Source organism: Prunus mume, linkage group LG2 (assembly GCF_029339155.1).
Source record: "Prunus mume cultivar Tortuosa linkage group LG2, ASM2933915v1, whole genome shotgun sequence".
In the NCBI taxonomy this organism is placed as follows: Eukaryota; Viridiplantae; Streptophyta; class Magnoliopsida; order Rosales; family Rosaceae; genus Prunus; species Prunus mume.
Window position 1 is genome coordinate 10,587,598 of NC_142699.1, and position 18,332 is coordinate 10,605,929.

At 34.4% G+C, this 18,332-nt stretch overlaps 3 protein-coding genes and 1 pseudogene across 16 annotated transcripts; 3 read left to right on the forward strand and 1 right to left on the reverse strand.

Annotated features, from left to right (window-relative positions):
- The first annotated feature begins 1,303 nt into the window (after positions 1–1,303).
- LOC103320303 (serine carboxypeptidase 1-like) lies at positions 1,304–4,481 on the forward strand (annotated as a pseudogene). The gene is made up of 6 exons (XR_016123540.1): positions 1,304–1,475; positions 1,563–1,673; positions 1,769–2,043; positions 2,232–2,499; positions 4,195–4,301; positions 4,391–4,481. The product of XR_016123540.1 is annotated as a serine carboxypeptidase 1-like (transcript).
- A 2,406-nt stretch (positions 4,482–6,887) lies between these two features.
- LOC103320304 (serine carboxypeptidase 1-like) lies at positions 6,888–10,552 on the forward strand. 2 transcript variants are annotated; one of them, XM_089047015.1, is made up of 8 exons: positions 6,888–7,326; positions 8,644–8,751; positions 8,866–9,143; positions 9,226–9,483; positions 9,560–9,669; positions 9,783–9,869; positions 10,024–10,129; positions 10,259–10,552. In XM_089047015.1, the coding sequence occupies exons 1-8, from the start codon at positions 6,960–6,962 to the stop codon at positions 10,400–10,402; spliced, it is 1,458 nt and encodes a 485-aa protein (XP_088903141.1). In that variant the 5' UTR covers positions 6,888–6,959; the 3' UTR covers positions 10,403–10,552. The 2 variants fall into 2 exon arrangements, with proteins under 2 accessions (XP_088903141.1, XP_088903142.1); XM_089047016.1 differs by having other exon boundaries at positions 6,891–7,326; positions 9,563–9,669.
- Positions 10,553–11,838: 1,286 nt separating this feature from the next.
- Positions 11,839–14,176, forward strand: LOC103320305 (serine carboxypeptidase 1-like). The gene is made up of 8 exons (XM_089044395.1): positions 11,839–12,232; positions 12,379–12,486; positions 12,581–12,858; positions 12,943–13,203; positions 13,308–13,414; positions 13,544–13,624; positions 13,735–13,846; positions 13,996–14,176. Exons 1-8 carry the CDS (start codon positions 11,839–11,841, stop codon positions 14,137–14,139), a joined length of 1,485 nt encoding a protein of 494 aa, XP_088900521.1. The 3' UTR covers positions 14,140–14,176.
- Positions 14,177–14,276: 100 nt separating this feature from the next.
- HEMD (uroporphyrinogen-III synthase family protein) lies at positions 14,277–18,237 on the reverse strand. Of its 12 annotated transcripts, XR_001677239.2 has the most exons (11): positions 17,977–18,237; positions 17,254–17,341; positions 16,846–16,915; positions 16,495–16,613; positions 16,041–16,136; positions 15,872–15,927; positions 15,303–15,388; positions 15,059–15,193; positions 14,768–14,842; positions 14,434–14,678; positions 14,277–14,325 (listed from the first exon to the last, which is right to left on the reverse strand). XR_001677239.2 is itself a non-coding variant. In XM_089046716.1 (10 exons), exons 1-10 carry the CDS (start codon positions 18,220–18,222, stop codon positions 14,694–14,696), a joined length of 939 nt encoding a protein of 312 aa, XP_088902842.1. In that variant the 5' UTR covers positions 18,223–18,237; the 3' UTR covers positions 14,277–14,693. The 12 variants fall into 12 exon arrangements, 11 of the variants coding, with proteins under 11 accessions (XP_088902842.1, XP_088902843.1, XP_008220161.2 ...); XM_089046716.1 differs by having other exon boundaries at positions 14,277–14,702; positions 14,806–14,842; positions 16,846–16,912; XM_089046717.1 differs by having other exon boundaries at positions 14,277–14,705; positions 14,806–14,842; positions 16,846–16,912.
- Between the last annotated feature and the right edge of the window lie 95 nt (positions 18,238–18,332).

Here is an 18,332-nt window from a genome sequence, read left to right on the forward strand (position 1 = left end):
AACAAAGGGCTTGTAGTTAAAGTGGTTAAAAACGATTTTTATTTGAAAAGTACTAAAATAACCCAAACATTAATTTTATGGGTCAGCCAGTTCTTGGGTTTCAATTTGAAAGCAGAAGTTGTAGCGTTCTCAGTTGGATAATGAGATTGAACCCCTCACCCTAAATCCACTCATTATAGCATTTCCGATTAGAAACTAGTCAACTAAACTTATATAATAATATAAGAAAACTTGTTTTGGCCTAGCATAAAGCAAAAATGGAATTGAAATCATTTGTCTGTTGGAGGAATATTAGGAGATATGCCATGGCATTTGGGGTGTGTTTGGTTTATGGGAAAATTGGGCTTGGGAATGGAAAATCAATGATTTCTCATGTTTAGTAAGTCTAGTTCAGGCATAGGAAATGATTTCCTGGCCCAAAAGAGAAGATGGGGGAAAATGAAACCCTCCTTGAGTTTCATTTTTCATGCCCATGGAAAACCAAGATAAGTATTAATCTTTTTTCATGGTCATTTTATCCCCATTAACAATTTAGAAATACAATTTTATCACTCTTGGTATTCTTTTTTTGTTTTGTTTTGTTTATTTCATATTTCTAATTGGGCTATAATTGGAAAACTAAATAAAGTTTGTTTTCCATTCCTACACAAATTAAACACGAGAAAGAAAGTAAAGTAGTATTTTCTCATTACTTTCCTAGCATTATCAAACGTGAGAAGAATAAAAAATCTTCCATTTCCCATTCTTTAAAAAATGATATCTCTTTAAATTCTTTCACGAACCAAACAGGCCTTTGAAGCACAAATTCTCTTGTGCAAGGAATATTGAACAACAACATCAAAGTTATGGGACATATTTTACAATGCTTGGTATCATAGATTGTTCATGTCGTCGCATTGTTTATTTAACTATTAATTTCTGTATTAGTCTAGGCTGGATATGGGTCAACTTTTCCAACCAATCCAAAGAATTACAAAATTTCATTCTCTTTTGAGCCAATGCTGTATTAATTATCAGTTAATTATACAACCAAACGCCTAAGTAATCTCGTCCCAAGTTTCAGATTAGTTCTATAAATTCTAATTAGCATTCATTATTGTAAGCAAGGACTTGAAATATGAAGCTTTCCTTCCTTGCATGTTTGTTTCTCCTCTCTATCTCTAGCATATCTTCATCATGCAATGCTAATTACCAAATTAACAACCTCATTAAGAAGTTGATTAAGTCTCCCAAATCTGCTGGAAACCCTAAATCATGGGATGGCTTATACTCTCCTGTGTACGTTGGCTCCCAAGAAGGGTCAATGGAGGCTGATAAGATTGAGGCTTTGCCAGGGCAACCAGCTGGAGAAGTAAATTTCAATCAATATGCAGGCTATGTTACTGTGGACCCTACAGCTGGGAGAGCTTTGTTCTACTACTTTGTCGAGGCAAACAATTCTTCAAGCAATCCTCTGGTGCTATCGTTACATGGAGGTAAATAACAATATATATATTTATTATTATTATTATTATCATGAAAAAATTAGTTTAATTAACTTAATTAATTACAACTGATTACAGGACCTGGAGGATGCTCGGCTTTTGGATATGGAGCCTTACAAGAACTGGGACCATTCAGAGTCGGCAACGATAACAAGACACTAATTCCTAATGATTATGCTTGGAACAACGGTACTAATTTAAATTATGTGCAACTTAATTAGTCTCTAATTAATTAATTAATCAATACAAGTTCTTAATTAATTTCCATTAAAAATGCATGGCAGCGGCAAACGTCCTCTTCTTGGAGACTCCATTAGGAACTGGGTTTTCGTATTCGAACACATCGTCTGACTACGACACCGTGGGTGATGAGATCACGGCCCAGGACTCTCATGCATTTCTTGTGAACTGGCTGGAGAGATTTCCTCAATACAAAGACAGTGATTTCTTCATCACTGGAGAGAGCTATGCTGGTCATTACGCACCTGAACTTGCTTACACCATTCTCTCCAACAACAACATCACAAACCAAACAAAAATCAATCTCAAAGGAGTTGCTGTGAGTACTTGATTAATTGCTGAATTTTTTTTCATTGTAGTACTAGAGAAAATATGTGTTACAAGAGAACCAGACTGTATATGTTCTTTAACGAGACGATGTTGTGTGGCAGTATATATATAAGTCTGACAAGAGAACATTGCTATGTTTACATTGTGTGTTCATACATGGGTATTTTGTATTTGCAGATTGGGAATCCTTGGATCGATCTTAATACCGCTCTACTGGCCCTTTATGATAATTTGTGGACCCATGCTTTGAACTCTGACGAAACCAATGCAGGGATACATAAATATTGTAACGTTACTGACTTAGGAGGTAAGCAATCCAACGTGTGTTGAATACGCGCAACAAGCAATCGAGGAGCTTGGGGAGGATATTGATATTTCCAACATCTACGCTCCAATTTGCAAAACATCACAAGATTCACAACCCAAATCTGTCTCAACTGCTTCTGTAAGTCTCCAAACCTGATTTCAACAAAATAATATACATATAATACTGCAGGAAGGAACAGAAGAAAATATTAATTTATTGTTATCCTAAATGCAATAATATTGTTACTCCATTAGAGCAAACTGGGGCTTGTAAATATAGTTAATAGTAAATTTAGCTTAATTCTTTGAAAGTCATTTTTGCTCAACTAGGATTCATTTCTTTATTTTTGTTTGAATAAAATCCTGTTTTTTTCTAAATAAAACCCAATAACTAGGATCCAACTCACCATATTACTTAATCAAGCGCAAAATTGAATTTATTGTACTTTTTCGATTCGTAAAATACCCCAACTAAGCCTTATTGAATTTTGTATATTAATGTAGAAACTAATATAGAAATGATTTTTAATTAAATTGCAACTAATGATACACTTGAATTTGGAAAGATCTCCAAATGGATGTAGGAATTAATTTGGAATTTTTTTTTTAAATTTAACAAAAAATTCATATTTAACATACCTAATCAGTTTATTTCACAAATTTTTTTATATTTATTTATTTAAGAAGTATACATGATTAATTATCTATTTTATTATTGTTTATAAATATAATTATATATACATATATATACAATTTTATATTGAAAAAATAACGCACCTATTACTTTTATTGAGAAACATAATTCTTTACTGTACCTATTAATTTTTATAATTTTTATAGGTAATAATATACCTTTATTTTTATGGATAATAATACCTATATCGTGATTTAATAAAAATAGCATATATACTATTCAAAATTATTATGTACTTGTTTTTCATTTATAAAAAAATGTATAGAATTTTGCTATTACAAAGTAAATAACTTTTTTTGGTTAAGAAATAATGTACGTACCTACTTTTTAAATAATTTACCTAACAATCTAATAATTAGCATACTATTTAAAAAAAGGGAGTTTTACTAATACACCCAAAAATTGAAATTTAACATACACTTTAGAAACACACCCAAAACCATTCATAAACACACTCAAAATCATTTATAAACACACCCAAAAAATTACAATTGTTGATTTTTGGGTTGATTTTGGGTGTGTTTTATGTTTTAAACAGTGTTTGGTTTTTTTTATAAATTCATGTCTAGGATTGGATTTATTTATAAATTTGTATTAAAAAAAAATAACATATAGGTAAATTAGTATGATATTTTTAAACTAGTATACCTACAAAATATAAGTAAATTAGTAGGTGAATTTTGTATTTAGTACAGCTGCAAAATATAGGTAAACAAGGTAAATTAACCTAAGTATACCTACAAATTACTATAGGTAAATTAGTGGGATCTTTTGTGTGCAGTAAGTGTAGGGTTTAGGGATGTATTACAAATTTCATGGTTGGCATTAGTATTGATTATATTTACATTCATTACTAATTAAGATGGTAAAAATTTACGTTTTAATGCCATATATAGTTGGATGGCATTAATTGTAAAATAGTTAAAAATAATAGGATAAATGGTAGCCTATTTTAAATTTGAATTTTGGTTGGAGATTATAAAATGGGTGGATTATTGTTTAGAATATATGAGTTACACCGTCTTTCACCTAACATCTCTATAATTAATTATATATGAATCAAGCAAGATATCAATTATATATGAATCAAGCAAGATATCAATTATATATGATGCATCATGCATGTGTTTACATTATCAGGTTGATGATTTTGATCCATGCTCCGACATCTATGTCGAGAGCTATCTAAACCTTCCCGAGGTGCAGGCAGCTCTTCATGTTAAACCTACAAAGTGGTCAGCTTGCAGGTATATATATAATTCGAATTTATATACGTCATTTGAATATATATATATATATATATCTAATTTTTTTTTGGTTTTGTTCTGGTCTCTAGTGATACTGATTGGACGGACAGCCCAGACAGCATGCTACCCACAATACAACAGATCATACAAAGTGGGATAAGTTTTTGGATATATAGGTGAGGCGCCTTGGATTCATTAAGCTCAGAAACATGAATTAGATTACAATAATATTATGTATATGGTAAATTAATTCATAATTAAGGTAACTAATTACAGTGGAGACGCCGATGGGTTCTTCTCAGTCACATCTTCTAGATACGCCCTGCACATCCTCAACTTACCCATCAAGACTACATGGAGGTCATGGTACTCTAATAGGGAAGAGGTAATTAATATTTGATTCATATACAGAGGGGCTAGCAAGTAATTAATTCATATATGAGGGGCACTTACGGTATTCATGTTTGTGTATATGGCAATGCAGGTTGGAGGATATGTGGTTGGGTACGAAGGGTTGACGTTTGCTACTGTGAGGGGAGCTGGGATCATGGTTCCCAGCAACCAACCTCAACGAGCACTCACCTTGATCTCATCTTTCCTTGAGGGAAAGCTTCCTCCTTCCGTCTACTAATTCCCAGAGAAAATCATTTTCCGCTGCCACGTGACATTGTTGTAAGCTTCAGTTGTCAATGATCATTTAGTCTAGTGGCATTTAGTTTTCACACGTCTAGAGTTGATTGTATTGATGAAATTGAATAAATAATAATAATTCAAGTTTCAGACTTGATGATATGTAAAACCTATTATATGCAATGTCCCTCTGATCAATGATGTGAAGCTGTGTGATTTTTATCTAATTTTGGTTGGTTGAAAGTGTTCTAAATTTGTTGCCGTTCACATCATATTGAAATTAAAAAAAAGACTAAAAAATGGGTTGAAGACAAACGCTACTAGACTACTTGCTTTCTCAGTCCAATCTAACTTCTGTAGCCAGGCTTGCTGGTTGCGTGGGCTGCTTGCTTTTAAAAAAACATATAATTTTTATATAAACGATCATCTATTTTAAATTAATCTATATACGAAGAGGGGGATTTAAACTTGAGTGCAAGGGAATTCACTGTCTTGGTCAACTCACCTAACCCACGTCTGCCTGATTATAAAACTATTATATTCTGAATAGATTAGACACAAAAATCATAGCTTAGAATCATTAGATGTGAGTGAACAACTGTGCTTTCATTTAAAACAATCAAATGAGAGGCTCTAATTCGCCTCCTCAAGCTCTCCCTTGCCAACAAAAAAATACTTTAAAAAAAGGGTTGTTTCGAGATAGGCCCTTATAACTCTCATATCAACTTATTGAATTTTAAACTATTATCAAAAACCCACATTTGAATATAGGTTAATAATTGTCCTAATATTACAAAATATTTACACACTATGCCATCTATCTTAGTTCTCAAATATCTTATGTTTAGCATTTATATTTAATTATTTTTAATTTGTCACCTATTTAATATTGAAACGTTTTGAAAAAAATAAATCAATGAATACATAAATAATCATGTACCGTGCACTACCTAAATATAACAATATTAAATAAATTATAATATATACCTAAAACAAATTATTCTTTTTTTCTAAAAGAATATTGATTAGATAATTGTATATTGGAAAAAAAAAAGGTACATGCAAAAAATAATTTACCTACATATCTAGTACAAGATAGGCAAATAGATAGATACATACTTATGTATAAAATAAAATAAAATTAAAAAAAGGTACGTTATCTATAAGCAAAATCTAGGTGCATTATTCTTAAGAAAAATTAGGTACATTATTACGTTATCCTATTAGAAAGACAATTCGAAGAATTTATAAATTTGTATTAAGTACATTATCCTATTATTTCATAATAGGTACAATTTTCGAGGGATGGTAATTAGATGATAAATAAATAATTTGTGTAAGGCACATAGAAATATTTGTGGTGTGCATTACTTACCCAAAAATATATATACAAATTTATAAATAAACCAAATTCTAGACATGCATTTATAAAAAAAACACAAATACTATTTAAACATAAAAACACACCCAAAATCAACCACAAAATCAACAATTGTATATTTAAAACAATTACATTGATATAACGTATGTGCCAAACATTTTGAAATTTAAAACAAATTAATGTGTGAGTAGTCAAATTTGTAATAAATTCCAAATTTAAGAGAGGAAAGAAATCAACACAAGAAATTGAGGAAATTACCAACATTTAATACAGTAAACTCTAAGTGGGGGTACTTTTGGAATATAAAAAGTATAATAACTTGCTTAATTAGGCGAATATTGATTAGGTAATTGCCTAGAAGAAAGAAAGTTCGAGCAAGCCGGATTGTTTACTTCGCTAATATTCTAGGCTAGATGCGCAGTTTGATGAGCATATATCCAAAGAAAAGTCTTTCAGAGACAATGACAGCACAGCCAAAGCTTACACGTCATAGCCAAACAGACGTTAAATTACACGCTGCATTTTGTCCATAACGGCTTAGAATTCTCATCCCATCCCAAGATTTCAGCTCTCGACTTTTAATTTGTCCTATAAATACTAAAAAAACAGTCCTTTCGTATATTCAAGCAGCAAAAAACTAAAAGACCATGAAGCTTTCACTGCTGCTTGGCTGCCTGTTAGCCTTCCTCATCATATCATGCAACGCCAACCAAATTGAAAACCTCAACAAGTTGCTCAGGTCTCGTAAATCTGCAAATCCTCCTCATCCCAAGTCATGGGAGAGCTTGGATGTTGCAGATGGCCAAGTTTCTGCTTTGTATGTTGGAGCCCAAGATGGGTTGAAGGAAGCTGATAAAATTGGTGCTTTGCCAGGCCAGCCTCAAGGAGTAGACTTTGATCAGTACGCAGGCTATGTTACGGTGGACCCTCAGGCTGGAAGAGCACTGTTTTATTACTTTGTAGAGTCGCCTCAGGATTCTTCAACTAAACCATTGCTTCTGTGGTTAAATGGAGGTAAGTTTTTACATACAATTTTAGCTATATATATGATTCTTGAATTGCAACCAAAACCTTATAGTAGCATGTATATCTTCAGCATCTCATCGTTGGACCTAAGGAATTTAGAATGCATGCACACACTGAACACGCACGAAGACATTCATACATAGAAAAATTTATCTTGTCAAACAGCCCATCGGATTAGCTAATATGTTATGTTGTCGCAATTCCGAGCATGATCAAGTAAAATTTTAGTTAATTAATGAATGTGTGTAATCTAAATTGGCATGCGAGTCGACAACATAAAATATCATTTATCTAATAATTAAAGAACATTACCTTATACAGATAATAAAAAAATTTCCCATGCCTGTTTCGAGGAATATCTATTACTTCATACATACATAAACTACTTTTCAATTAATTTTTCCTGAAAAAATATATCTTTAGAAACAAACCATACAACCGCTGGAAGCAAGTCTTATAGTTTTCTAAGGAAAACAACAAATGGATCGATAATATATTTGAAGGAAAAAGAACAATCGAAAACAGCCACAACTACTATCTATGATTAATCGACCTAGACTATCCATAATATTCGGTTTGTCGTTTAGCCATCGATCGTTATCATCAACTGATAGAAAGCAAAGCAACCGGCAACAGCCATTGATAGAAGCAAAGCAAGTGCATGCTCGTGTCTAGGGTCCCAGAAAACATAAAGAATGATGCATGGGGCTCTACAGCCAAGTAGGTAGGTGCACAAAGAGAGGGCCCCACACTTGCAAGAATTTTCCAATCTCACATGATCACCAAACAGTCCCCTTTGTATTTGCTTTTCAAACATGTTGAGTGCTAAAATTCTTGAGGTCCACCACCACTAAAATGAAGATATTTATTATCCTGCAGATTCAATAGGGTTCGAAAATAACTACTGTTACAATTGGATATGTTGGCTTCAATGGTTTTCAGCCATTTAATGTGTCATATAGCATCTTCCCACTTTCTAGTGGGCATACCATTTCATTTGTTGAGGAAAATATAGCACCCGAGAGAGACGCACTTATACACAAACAAATAAATTAACAATCATCAACTAGAAGAACCATTCAACATTGACCAATTCAAATTGTTCTTGTCTTAGTCACTTGGGCTAATTTGGTATGTAGTTATGAACCCTAATGTAATGACAATTGGACCATGAAATTGTGAGGAATTCATAATCATTATGAAGAAAATTCTAAAATTGAAAAAATGATTATATGGTACTGGTACTAAAACATTGTTGTTACCAATTCACATGCTATAATATAGGATGATATGTGTTGTGTACAGGACCAGGATGTTCGTCATTCGGATATGGAGCCATGGAAGAACTTGGACCCTTTAGAGTGAATAGTGATAGAAAGACGCTATTCCGGAACAAATATGCTTGGAACAACGGTAATTAATTAACCAGCTTAATTACATATGTAATAAGCATGTGCAAACTTTTGCAATACAATTTTAGAGAACTTTTAAGACTAATTCCAAGCACCCGAAAAAAACATGTGGCAGTGGCAAATGTGCTGTTCTTGGAGTCTCCAGCAGGAGTCGGGTTCTCATATTCAAACACAACATCTGACTATGAAAACGTGGGTGACAAGAGAACAGCCCAAGACTCCTACAAGTTTCTCATAAACTGGCTGGAGAGATTTCCCCAATACAAAACCAGAGATTTCTTCATGAGTGGAGAGAGCTATGCCGGCCATTACATTCCTCAGCTTGCCTCCACCATTCTCCAACACAACAAAGCCACGAACCAAACAAAAATTATCAATCTCAAAGGCATTGCAGTAAGTACTGTACTTAATTAATTATTTTATCTGTTCTTCATTTGTCAAGTGATGTATTATAATTAAGTTAATTAATTTGCAGCTTGGAAATGCCTGGATCGACGACAGCACGGGTCAACTGGGTATTTATGATTATTTGTGGACGCATGCTTTGAACTCTGACGAGACCAATGCAGGGATACACAAATATTGTGACTTTGCTTCTGATAATTCTTCCAGTTCATGTGATAAATATCAAAACCAAGCAATGGACGAGGCTGGAAATGTTGATATTTACAACATCTATGCTCCCCTTTGCAAAATATCACAAGCCAAATCTCCCTCAACTAGCACTGGTTCTGTAAGTCTCTAGCTAGCTAGAGCTTAATTTCCCAGTTATGGATTAGAATGACTTAATTAAGCTTAGAGATGATTAGCAGGTTAATGGATTTGATCCATGCTCTGATTATTATGTGGACACCTATCTAAATCTTGTGGAGGTGCAAGCAGCTCTTCATGTCAGACCTACAAATTGGTCGGGTTGCGGGTATATAATTTAATTACTGTTTGATTAAGATCAGAAGGTTTATTTTTATCATTTTGTTAGAATATTTCTTTAATCCTTCTTCTTTTTTCCTTCATGCATTGTGTATATATTAGTGGTGTTGGATGGACGGACAGCCCAACGACAATGCTACCCACAATTAAGCAGCTCACAGCAAGCGGGATAAGTTTATGGATGTACAGGTGAGGGAAAAAGCCTTGAATTGATTAATCTAATTTCATGATCCAATTCCCTTTGAAAAATGCATGCACGGATGGGTGTGCTTTATCAACATATTAGCTGCTGTAATTACTTAACATAAATAATTTTGAGATTTCATGATAAATACAATTACAGCGGAGACACTGATGGACGAGTACCATTCACATCTTCTAGATACGCCTTAAGCACCTTAAAATTGCCCTTACAAACTGCATGGCGGCCATGGTCTTCGAATACAGAGGTAATTACAGTTACGTATTTTATTAATAAGATAACAAGTAAATGCGGTACAAATAAAATCACTTATATATTATTATACATCCAACTGAAAATAAGATTGGCACATTTTCCTTATGGTGTTGGGTGGCAGGTTGGAGGATATGTTGCTGGGTACGAAGGGTTGACACTTGCTACGATAAGGGGAGCTGGGCATATGGTTCCCAGCTATCAACCACAGCGAGTACTCACCTTCATCTCATCTTTCCTTCAGGGGAAGCTTCCTCCTACCTCCTAAATTAAATCAAACCCCGATTACATGCTGTTAATTCCCATATTAATTATCTGAATATATTCAGATATATTTATATTTAACCGAAGCATTCAAAAGTATTTGATTTGTAACCCCTATTGAAATTCATACTCGATAATTGAAGTTAATTAATGATAATGACCCAGAAGAACATGTTTTTATATATAATATATAATCTAAAATTTGGGTTGGATTGGATGAAGATGTTTCATATTTTTCCTATTGGCATCATATTAAAAATGCACAAATGATTTAATCCCCAAAAAAATGACATGATAATTGACTGATAATGGTGTGAAACGTGCACATTAAAAAAAATAAAAAAGGGTGAATTATGTTGCACATTAAAAAAATAATAATAACGTGCACATTATAAATAGAATATTTCAAAGTTATAGCCGTGCGGCTATACCAGCCATTGAATAGCATAATATGAATTTCTCGTTTTTAATTACTTTAATTAGTAGTTATGTTTTAATTATTATTTACTTAGTGAATAATTAGTATTTTAAATATTTTTATAAATTTTATTTTTATTCAATAATATGTGAGTATTTTGTGTATAATACGTGAATTTTGTGTGAATTATTGATAATTTTGTAAAAAAACAAGTGTATTAAACATGAAAAATATTTACGTACGTATACGATACGAGTATTAAAAGTGAAAATGCTAAATTCTTTATACAAGTAATAACTCTAGAAAAGTAAAAACTCAAAAGGGAACAATGGAAACTCGGGTAATTGCCTAATAGTAAAACATAATGCTCTAAACTACTATTGTTGATAAACAAAGATGGGGGAAAAACAATAATAATCACAAAAAGATCACGATTTATAAAAAAAAGAATTTTTTTTTTAAAAAGACCCTCAGCCGCCCGGCTATACTTTATTTTATATACAAAAAATCCAGAATATAGCCGTGCGGCTAGACTATCTAACGTATGGCACCGGTACGAGTATAGCCGCTCGGCTATAATCTGTAAATAGCCGATTGAATATCATAATACGAATTTCTCTTTTTTTATATAATTAATTTAATTAGTAGTTATGTTTTAATCAAAAAACAGTGTGAAAATGGGGAAAAACAGTTTAAAAAAAGACCCTTAGCCGCCCGGCCTAATAGTAATGATAATGCTCTAAACTGCTCTTTTCGATAAACAAAAATCGGGGAAAAAAATTATATAAAAAAAAGATCACAGTATCTAGGTAATATATAATATGCAGTGTTTTCATAATAATCCTCCTGGCAATAAATTCACTCGTCAAATCTCAAATTCGTTCAATCCTTCCATTTCCAAATGGATTCATTTTATAATAATCCTGGCAATAAATTCACTCGTCAAATCTCAAATTTTTTGTATAAATTCTCATCCCAAGCTTGGTTTCAGTACTTAATATTCCACCCAAAATTATATCAACATGAAACTTTCACTGCCAACATGTTTGCTGCTCCTCCTCTGCTACCAATTAGCCTTGCTCTCCATATCATGCAATGCTAATCACCAAATTAACAACCTCAATAAGTTGATTAAGTCTCGCAAATCCGGGACTAATCCTCCTCATGATTGTAAATCGTGGGTTGGCTTAGATGATGTAGAGGACTCTTTTTCTCCGGTGTACGTTGGCTCCCAACATGGGTTGAAGGAAGCTGATAAAATTGAAGCTTTGCCCGGCCAACCAGCTGGAGTAAACTTTGATCAATATGCAGGCTATGTTACTGTGGATCCTAAAGCTGGGAGAGCTTTGTTCTACTACTTTGTAGAGTCACCCCATAATTCTTCAACCAAACCTCTAGTGTTATGGTTAAATGGAGGTAAATAATATACATCCTAAAACTATTAATTAAAATTTTCCTCTGCTCTGCATATATATGGTACATTATTTATATACCTTTCAATCAAAGTTATAGGCTACATTTGGTGGCCCGGATTAAACTGGACTATTGTGTACTTAATGCAGGACCAGGATGCTCGTCGCTTGGATATGGAGCCATGGAAGAACTTGGACCGTTCAGGGTCAGCAGTGATAACAGGACGCTATACCGTAATGACTACGCTTGGAACAAGGGTAAGAAATGCTTTCATGTTCTAATCTCAAATTAATCTCTGCACTTTAGGGTTTAGTACTAATCAGCAGTGAGATTAAATTGCATGGGGGGCAGTGGCAAATGTGATCTTCTTGGAGTCTCCAGCAGGAGTTGGGTTCTCATATTCCAACACAACATCGGACTACGAAAGCGTGGGTGACAAGCAAACGGCAAAGGACTCTTACACATTTCTTGTAAACTGGCTGGAGAGGTTTCCTCAATATAAAACCAGAGATTTCTTCATCGCTGGAGAGAGCTATGCTGGCCATTATGTGCCTCAACTTGCTCACACCATTCTCTCACAAAACAAAATCACCAATCAAACAAAAATTATCAATCTCAAAGGCATTGCAGTGAGTGTATATATATATAATACTTCATTAATTAACCTCAAAGATGAATTAATAAGTTGATGTGTTTAATTGCTAATTATGCAGATTGGGAATCCTTGGGTTGATGATTATGACGGTGATATGGGAGTTTATGATTACTTGTGGACACATGCTTTGAACTCTGACGAAACTCATGCAGCAATACACAAGCATTGTGCTGACTTTGCTTCCGATAAACCCTCCGACACATGTCTTAAATATCAACTCCGATCAGACCGCGAGTGCGGAGAGTATAACGTTGACATTTACAACATCTACGCTCCCCTCTGCAGAATATCAGAATCCAAATCTGTCTCAACTGGTTCTGTAAGTCTCTAACAAACAAATTATGGTTTTGGTTTTAAAACCAGAGAGCTTCCAAGTTACAGTAAAAACAGAGCCTTTTGTAATGGTTTTATTTACATGTTCAGGTTCATCATTTCGATCCATGCTCTAGTAATTATGTGGAGGCGTATCTAAATCTTGTTCAAGTGCAATCAGCTCTTCATGTTAAAGCTACGAATTGGTCAGCTTGCGGGTATGCCTAAATTGATTTCCATTGAGGATCTGTTTTTCTCTAGTGTTGGATCCTCTCAAATGATATACTAGCTGAAAAAACAGGTTCTGAATTTCTAACCCTTTTTCTTTTTCTCTGCATTATCTGTAGTAATATTGGATGGACGGACAGCCCAGTGTCTCTTCTACCCACAATAAAGCAGCTCACAGCCAGTGGGATAAGTTTTTGGATATACATCTGAGAGAGCCTTGAATTGATCAAGCTTTTAACTATAATCAAAACCCCTTTCCGCATATTATTTTCATCCACAAATTTTTGATAATGCATGGTTGTATGCTAACTTACAGTGGAGACACTGATGGGAGAGTACCAGTCACATCTTCCAGATACTCTATAAACAACCTTAAGCTGCAGCTCAGGACTTCATGGCGGCCATGGTACTCCGATGGTGAGGTAATGGATAAATTCATCCTACATCCCCTCTCTCTCTCTCTCTCTCTCTCTCTCTCTATATATATATATATATATATCGAATTGTCAACGATACATTGAATTTGATTGGGGTTTTTTTCTTCTCATGATCAACGTTGGTTGGGATGCAGGTTGGAGGATATGTGATTGGGTACAAAGGGTTGACATTTGCCACAGTGAGGGGAGCTGGGCACATGGTTCCTAGCTATCAACCACAGAGAGCGCTAACCTTGATCTCATCCTTCCTCAAGGGGGAGCTTCTTCCTTCCTCTTAAGAGTACTCAATTATTTAATTACCCTCAATATTATTTGAATATCTATGTATTTAATTTATTTCCAAGGGTTCAACAGTGCTTGATCTGTAAATCCTGTTTTCAATTCTTATTTAATAATTGAAGCTCGAGAATAAAAATAGTTATAAATCACTCTAATCTATCCTTCATTCATCAGCATCGTTACGGCTGTTAAAGTGTGTGACATAAGATGAAAATGAAAAGAACTCTCATAAAATGAGCTTTCACTATAAGAATAATAAAAAATGAACAAAGCTAGAGAAAAGAATTCCCTACCTTTTATCTAAATAACGAATTATACATCTAAGAGAACAAGCTTTCTCTTCCACATTTGATCCCAACAGCCTCTTCACAGGCCGCTTAGAGGAAGCTTTCTGTCCTGCTGCTTGCAGAATATTAAATACTTGCTTTGCAGCTGGTTTATGCAGAAATTGTGAAATTTCGCTATCCGTGTGTTTGTTCTTCGTGCTGCCTCAATTCTACACCATCTCCTTGTCAGCCTTCATGGGCCTGGGAGAAAACTGGAGACGCACTGTTCATGTAATCTACTATATACCCACGGGAAAAAAGGAGATGCAGGTTACTAAAATTAGTACAAGCAAAAATCTACCTGGAAAAAATACAATGCTTACAAGTTTACAGACAGACATTTGCTTGCAACGCTTCAATGATGCTACCCACCCATCTGTCGTCCACAAATTTAAAAAATATTTGTTAAAAAATTATAGAAAAATTATCGGGGGGAAGAATTATAAATAAGGAAATCCAAACTTAGAAGAAAAGGCTAATGAAAGTCTTCAGGAATATCAAATTAAATTGTATGACTGACACTGTTATATAATGCAAACTAGTGTTGTGGTAATAATAGTATATAAGAAAAGGTTAGAAAAGTTCATATTACCCTTCAAGACCTGGGTTTGCTGGGTAGTAAACATTTCTCAAGCCTAATTTCTTAGCAGCCTTAGCAGTTGTCTCACCAATACAGGCAACTGAATTGTTCCATTGCTCTAACTCTGAAATAAGATTGACCCAGGCACTGTTGCAATGGAGACAAGCTCAGATTAAGTAAAGTTGTCTATCCCGACATGATAGCTCAGAGAAACCAGTCTACATGTCATAAGACAAACAAGTAACGAGTTACTCACCGAATGGCAGAAGGAGAAGCAACTGCAATGACAGGGGCTGAAAGTGCCAGCTTCAAAACCATTTGATCGACATTATGAACAGGGGCCTAGAAGAAAATATCCAAAATCATTTTCTAAGTTCTGACTGAAATAAATCATTAGCTATCACAAGTACAATTAGTGTTAATATACCATACAACTGCAGACCCGCAACCTATAATAAAAAGGTTCAGACAAACATAACAAAGTCCACATGTCCACATTAGACCAGAGTGAGGCAATGATTGAGAAGCAGGAGGAGGGACGCGTAATGAGTATCAATGATGTATTGACATTTACAGCAGACAACTATAATCCCTAAAATAAATTTAAAAAAACCTGGAAAGGCAATTATCTTTGATGAAATTCAACAGTAACACATAGAAAAGATGACCAATTGATGACAATAAACATACAGAAATGAAATATGTATTTACTAACCAATAAGAACAAATTTTTGAAACCTTTATACAACAATATAAATTATAGATGATTACTTAAAACCAATATAAGGAGGCCCACACTTGCATGCCGAAGATAAGTTATCATACCGTTGTGTACGTATTTAACCTCGTCACCTCAAATCCACGATTGGACAGGCCTTCCTCTGAAACAAATAGGCCAAGTTGAAAAAGGATAATGAAAATAAAATAAAAAAGTGACAACACTAATCTTGTAAACCACAACCAGCGGGTATTCAGATTGAAGCATTCCACATACCAATCTCATTGCTGGCCTTTGCAGAAGCAGGATATAAAACAGTGCACTTTTTATTCCCATTCTTAGGAAGCTCTGAAGCCAAAACCTTGCCTGTTGCTGAGGAGTTACAGTTGCCCCAAAAGAAAACCAAGGTTAGAATCCAAAAGTGGCTAAAACGAGAAAATAATATAACCCACAATATTGAGTCATATATTGAACAAAAGAAAACGATAGTAAAATCAAGCTCAGCAAGCTAGAAGAATGTTGCTTCATCACAAGAATTTTTTTTGTGGGGATATTTATTCTCCAATCCATCTATAATTTGATTTAAATAGTATTCAGTGCTTTCCACTAAGTGTTAAGATAAAGTTTGTCTTTCTTGGGTCTTGTTAATGACTGAAGGAAGCATAACAGGCAATAGTACACTTTGTACGGTATTACATGCTTGCCTACACTAGTCTATATGCATAAGTACCTTTTGATGGCACAAAGGCAACATTGAGGGATTGTTTTGATGACTGTATTACTTCCTCAAAAATGCTTGCTGTACCAGCCCCCACAACACCTACCTTAACATTTGGAGTTCCAGCTGCCCTAAAGGCCAACAACAGGGCAAAGTCTATTAATTTGGAGAATATAAAATATCAACAAAGTTGATACTAAAACTGGAAATTTTTAAAGGCCTTTTCTCCATACTTCTTCTGGACATACTATCAATTTGAAGCAAAGACAAATTCAAGTCAAATTTGAGCAAGAAAGAAACAAAATACAAGTCTTTAAATGCAAAATTAGCCACTTTTCTAGTTTATTATGTTATATCCCTTACTTCCATGCCTCTAAGAAGACTGAACCCGCTTCAGGAGAAGTTATGACAATCCAGTCAAATGTAGTATCTGCTGCCAACAAGGACCATTAGAAGAAGAATGTTAGTAGAAAATGTTAGTACATTTGTTTGGACTATGCTAGCTGAGCATGACTAGAACTTTAAAAATGGAAAACGGAGAAAAAGAGAAAGAAAGATGCAGTTGAAGTTTGGGGCAAAAGGACAGAATGGGTTTAATAAGAATATGAGGCAGTAGACTGAGTGACAGAAGGAAAAAGCTATGTAATTAACAGCTACTCCTGCAAGTTGTCATAGGGAAGAAAGGTCTTTTTATCATATAATCTGATGGCATTATCTGCAAAACTGCTTCACATCACAAACAAAAATAAAGAATAAAGTTGGAGAAGTTACCGCTTAATACAGTAGGAAGTCTCTCCAGATCAGGCCCCCGTGTATGCTGAATGAGGGGAAGCTCCAAACAGCTGATTCCCTGCTTGGCCTGTACTCAACATTTGAATATCTCATTAGCCAAAGCAACCTATATGCTACAAGTACATATTAATAGATACATACAAACATGCATGCACACATACATACATACATATAAACACATACATTAATAATGCATACATATGCATTGTTTTGATGCGCAAAAAATGTCTACTGGATATGATATTCCAGAAAGCCAAGCAATGCTACTGCTACTGATTATTGATTTAAGGTGTGAAAATCCATTGTTCACACTCAAACAACTCAGTCTCAGTCTAGGAGAGAATCAGAGAATTGAAATTCGAAAATCAGTGAAAATACCAAAACATAAAAATTAAAGATTTAAAATGCTAAAAAAAGAAATGCCACACATTGGCAATCACTTTCACATTTAATCAAACACCTTACGCTGGCAATTCGAAGCCAAATCGCGGGCATAAAAATTTAAAACGATTTGCATAGTTGGACACCATCAATTAATAACAAATGCAGAGTATTTACAAGATAAGATTTAGAAAACGACAGAGAATCAAAATGTAGAACCCTAGAAATCGAAGGGAACGCAACGGTGTATCGGAACAGCTAAATTCCAGCACCTCAAGAATATCTCAAAACGAAAATGGCGGAGACGGAGAGAACGCATACCAGAGAGCTGATGAGCTTGCCATTCTTGCCGCGCTCTCTGGTCACGACGACTTTGGGGGTCGAATTCGAATTGGAGATTGATGAAGAAGAAGAAGAAGCTTGGATTCTAGAAGCAACCGCGAAGATTCGCCGGTGAATTAGCGGACAAGAAGGTGAATAGGAAGCAGAGGAGAGAGAGGAAAGAGAAAGGTGTGCCATTGGAAACGTGTTGCACAGAGAGGATCGCACAAGGCCAGCTATTACCATATTGAGTATAGCAATCTAATTATTCTATTAATTTGTTTAATTAATATTAATCTTCTGCTTAGAGCATCCATAGTATGGGGTATAAATTAATGGGTGTAAAGTCATTTTTA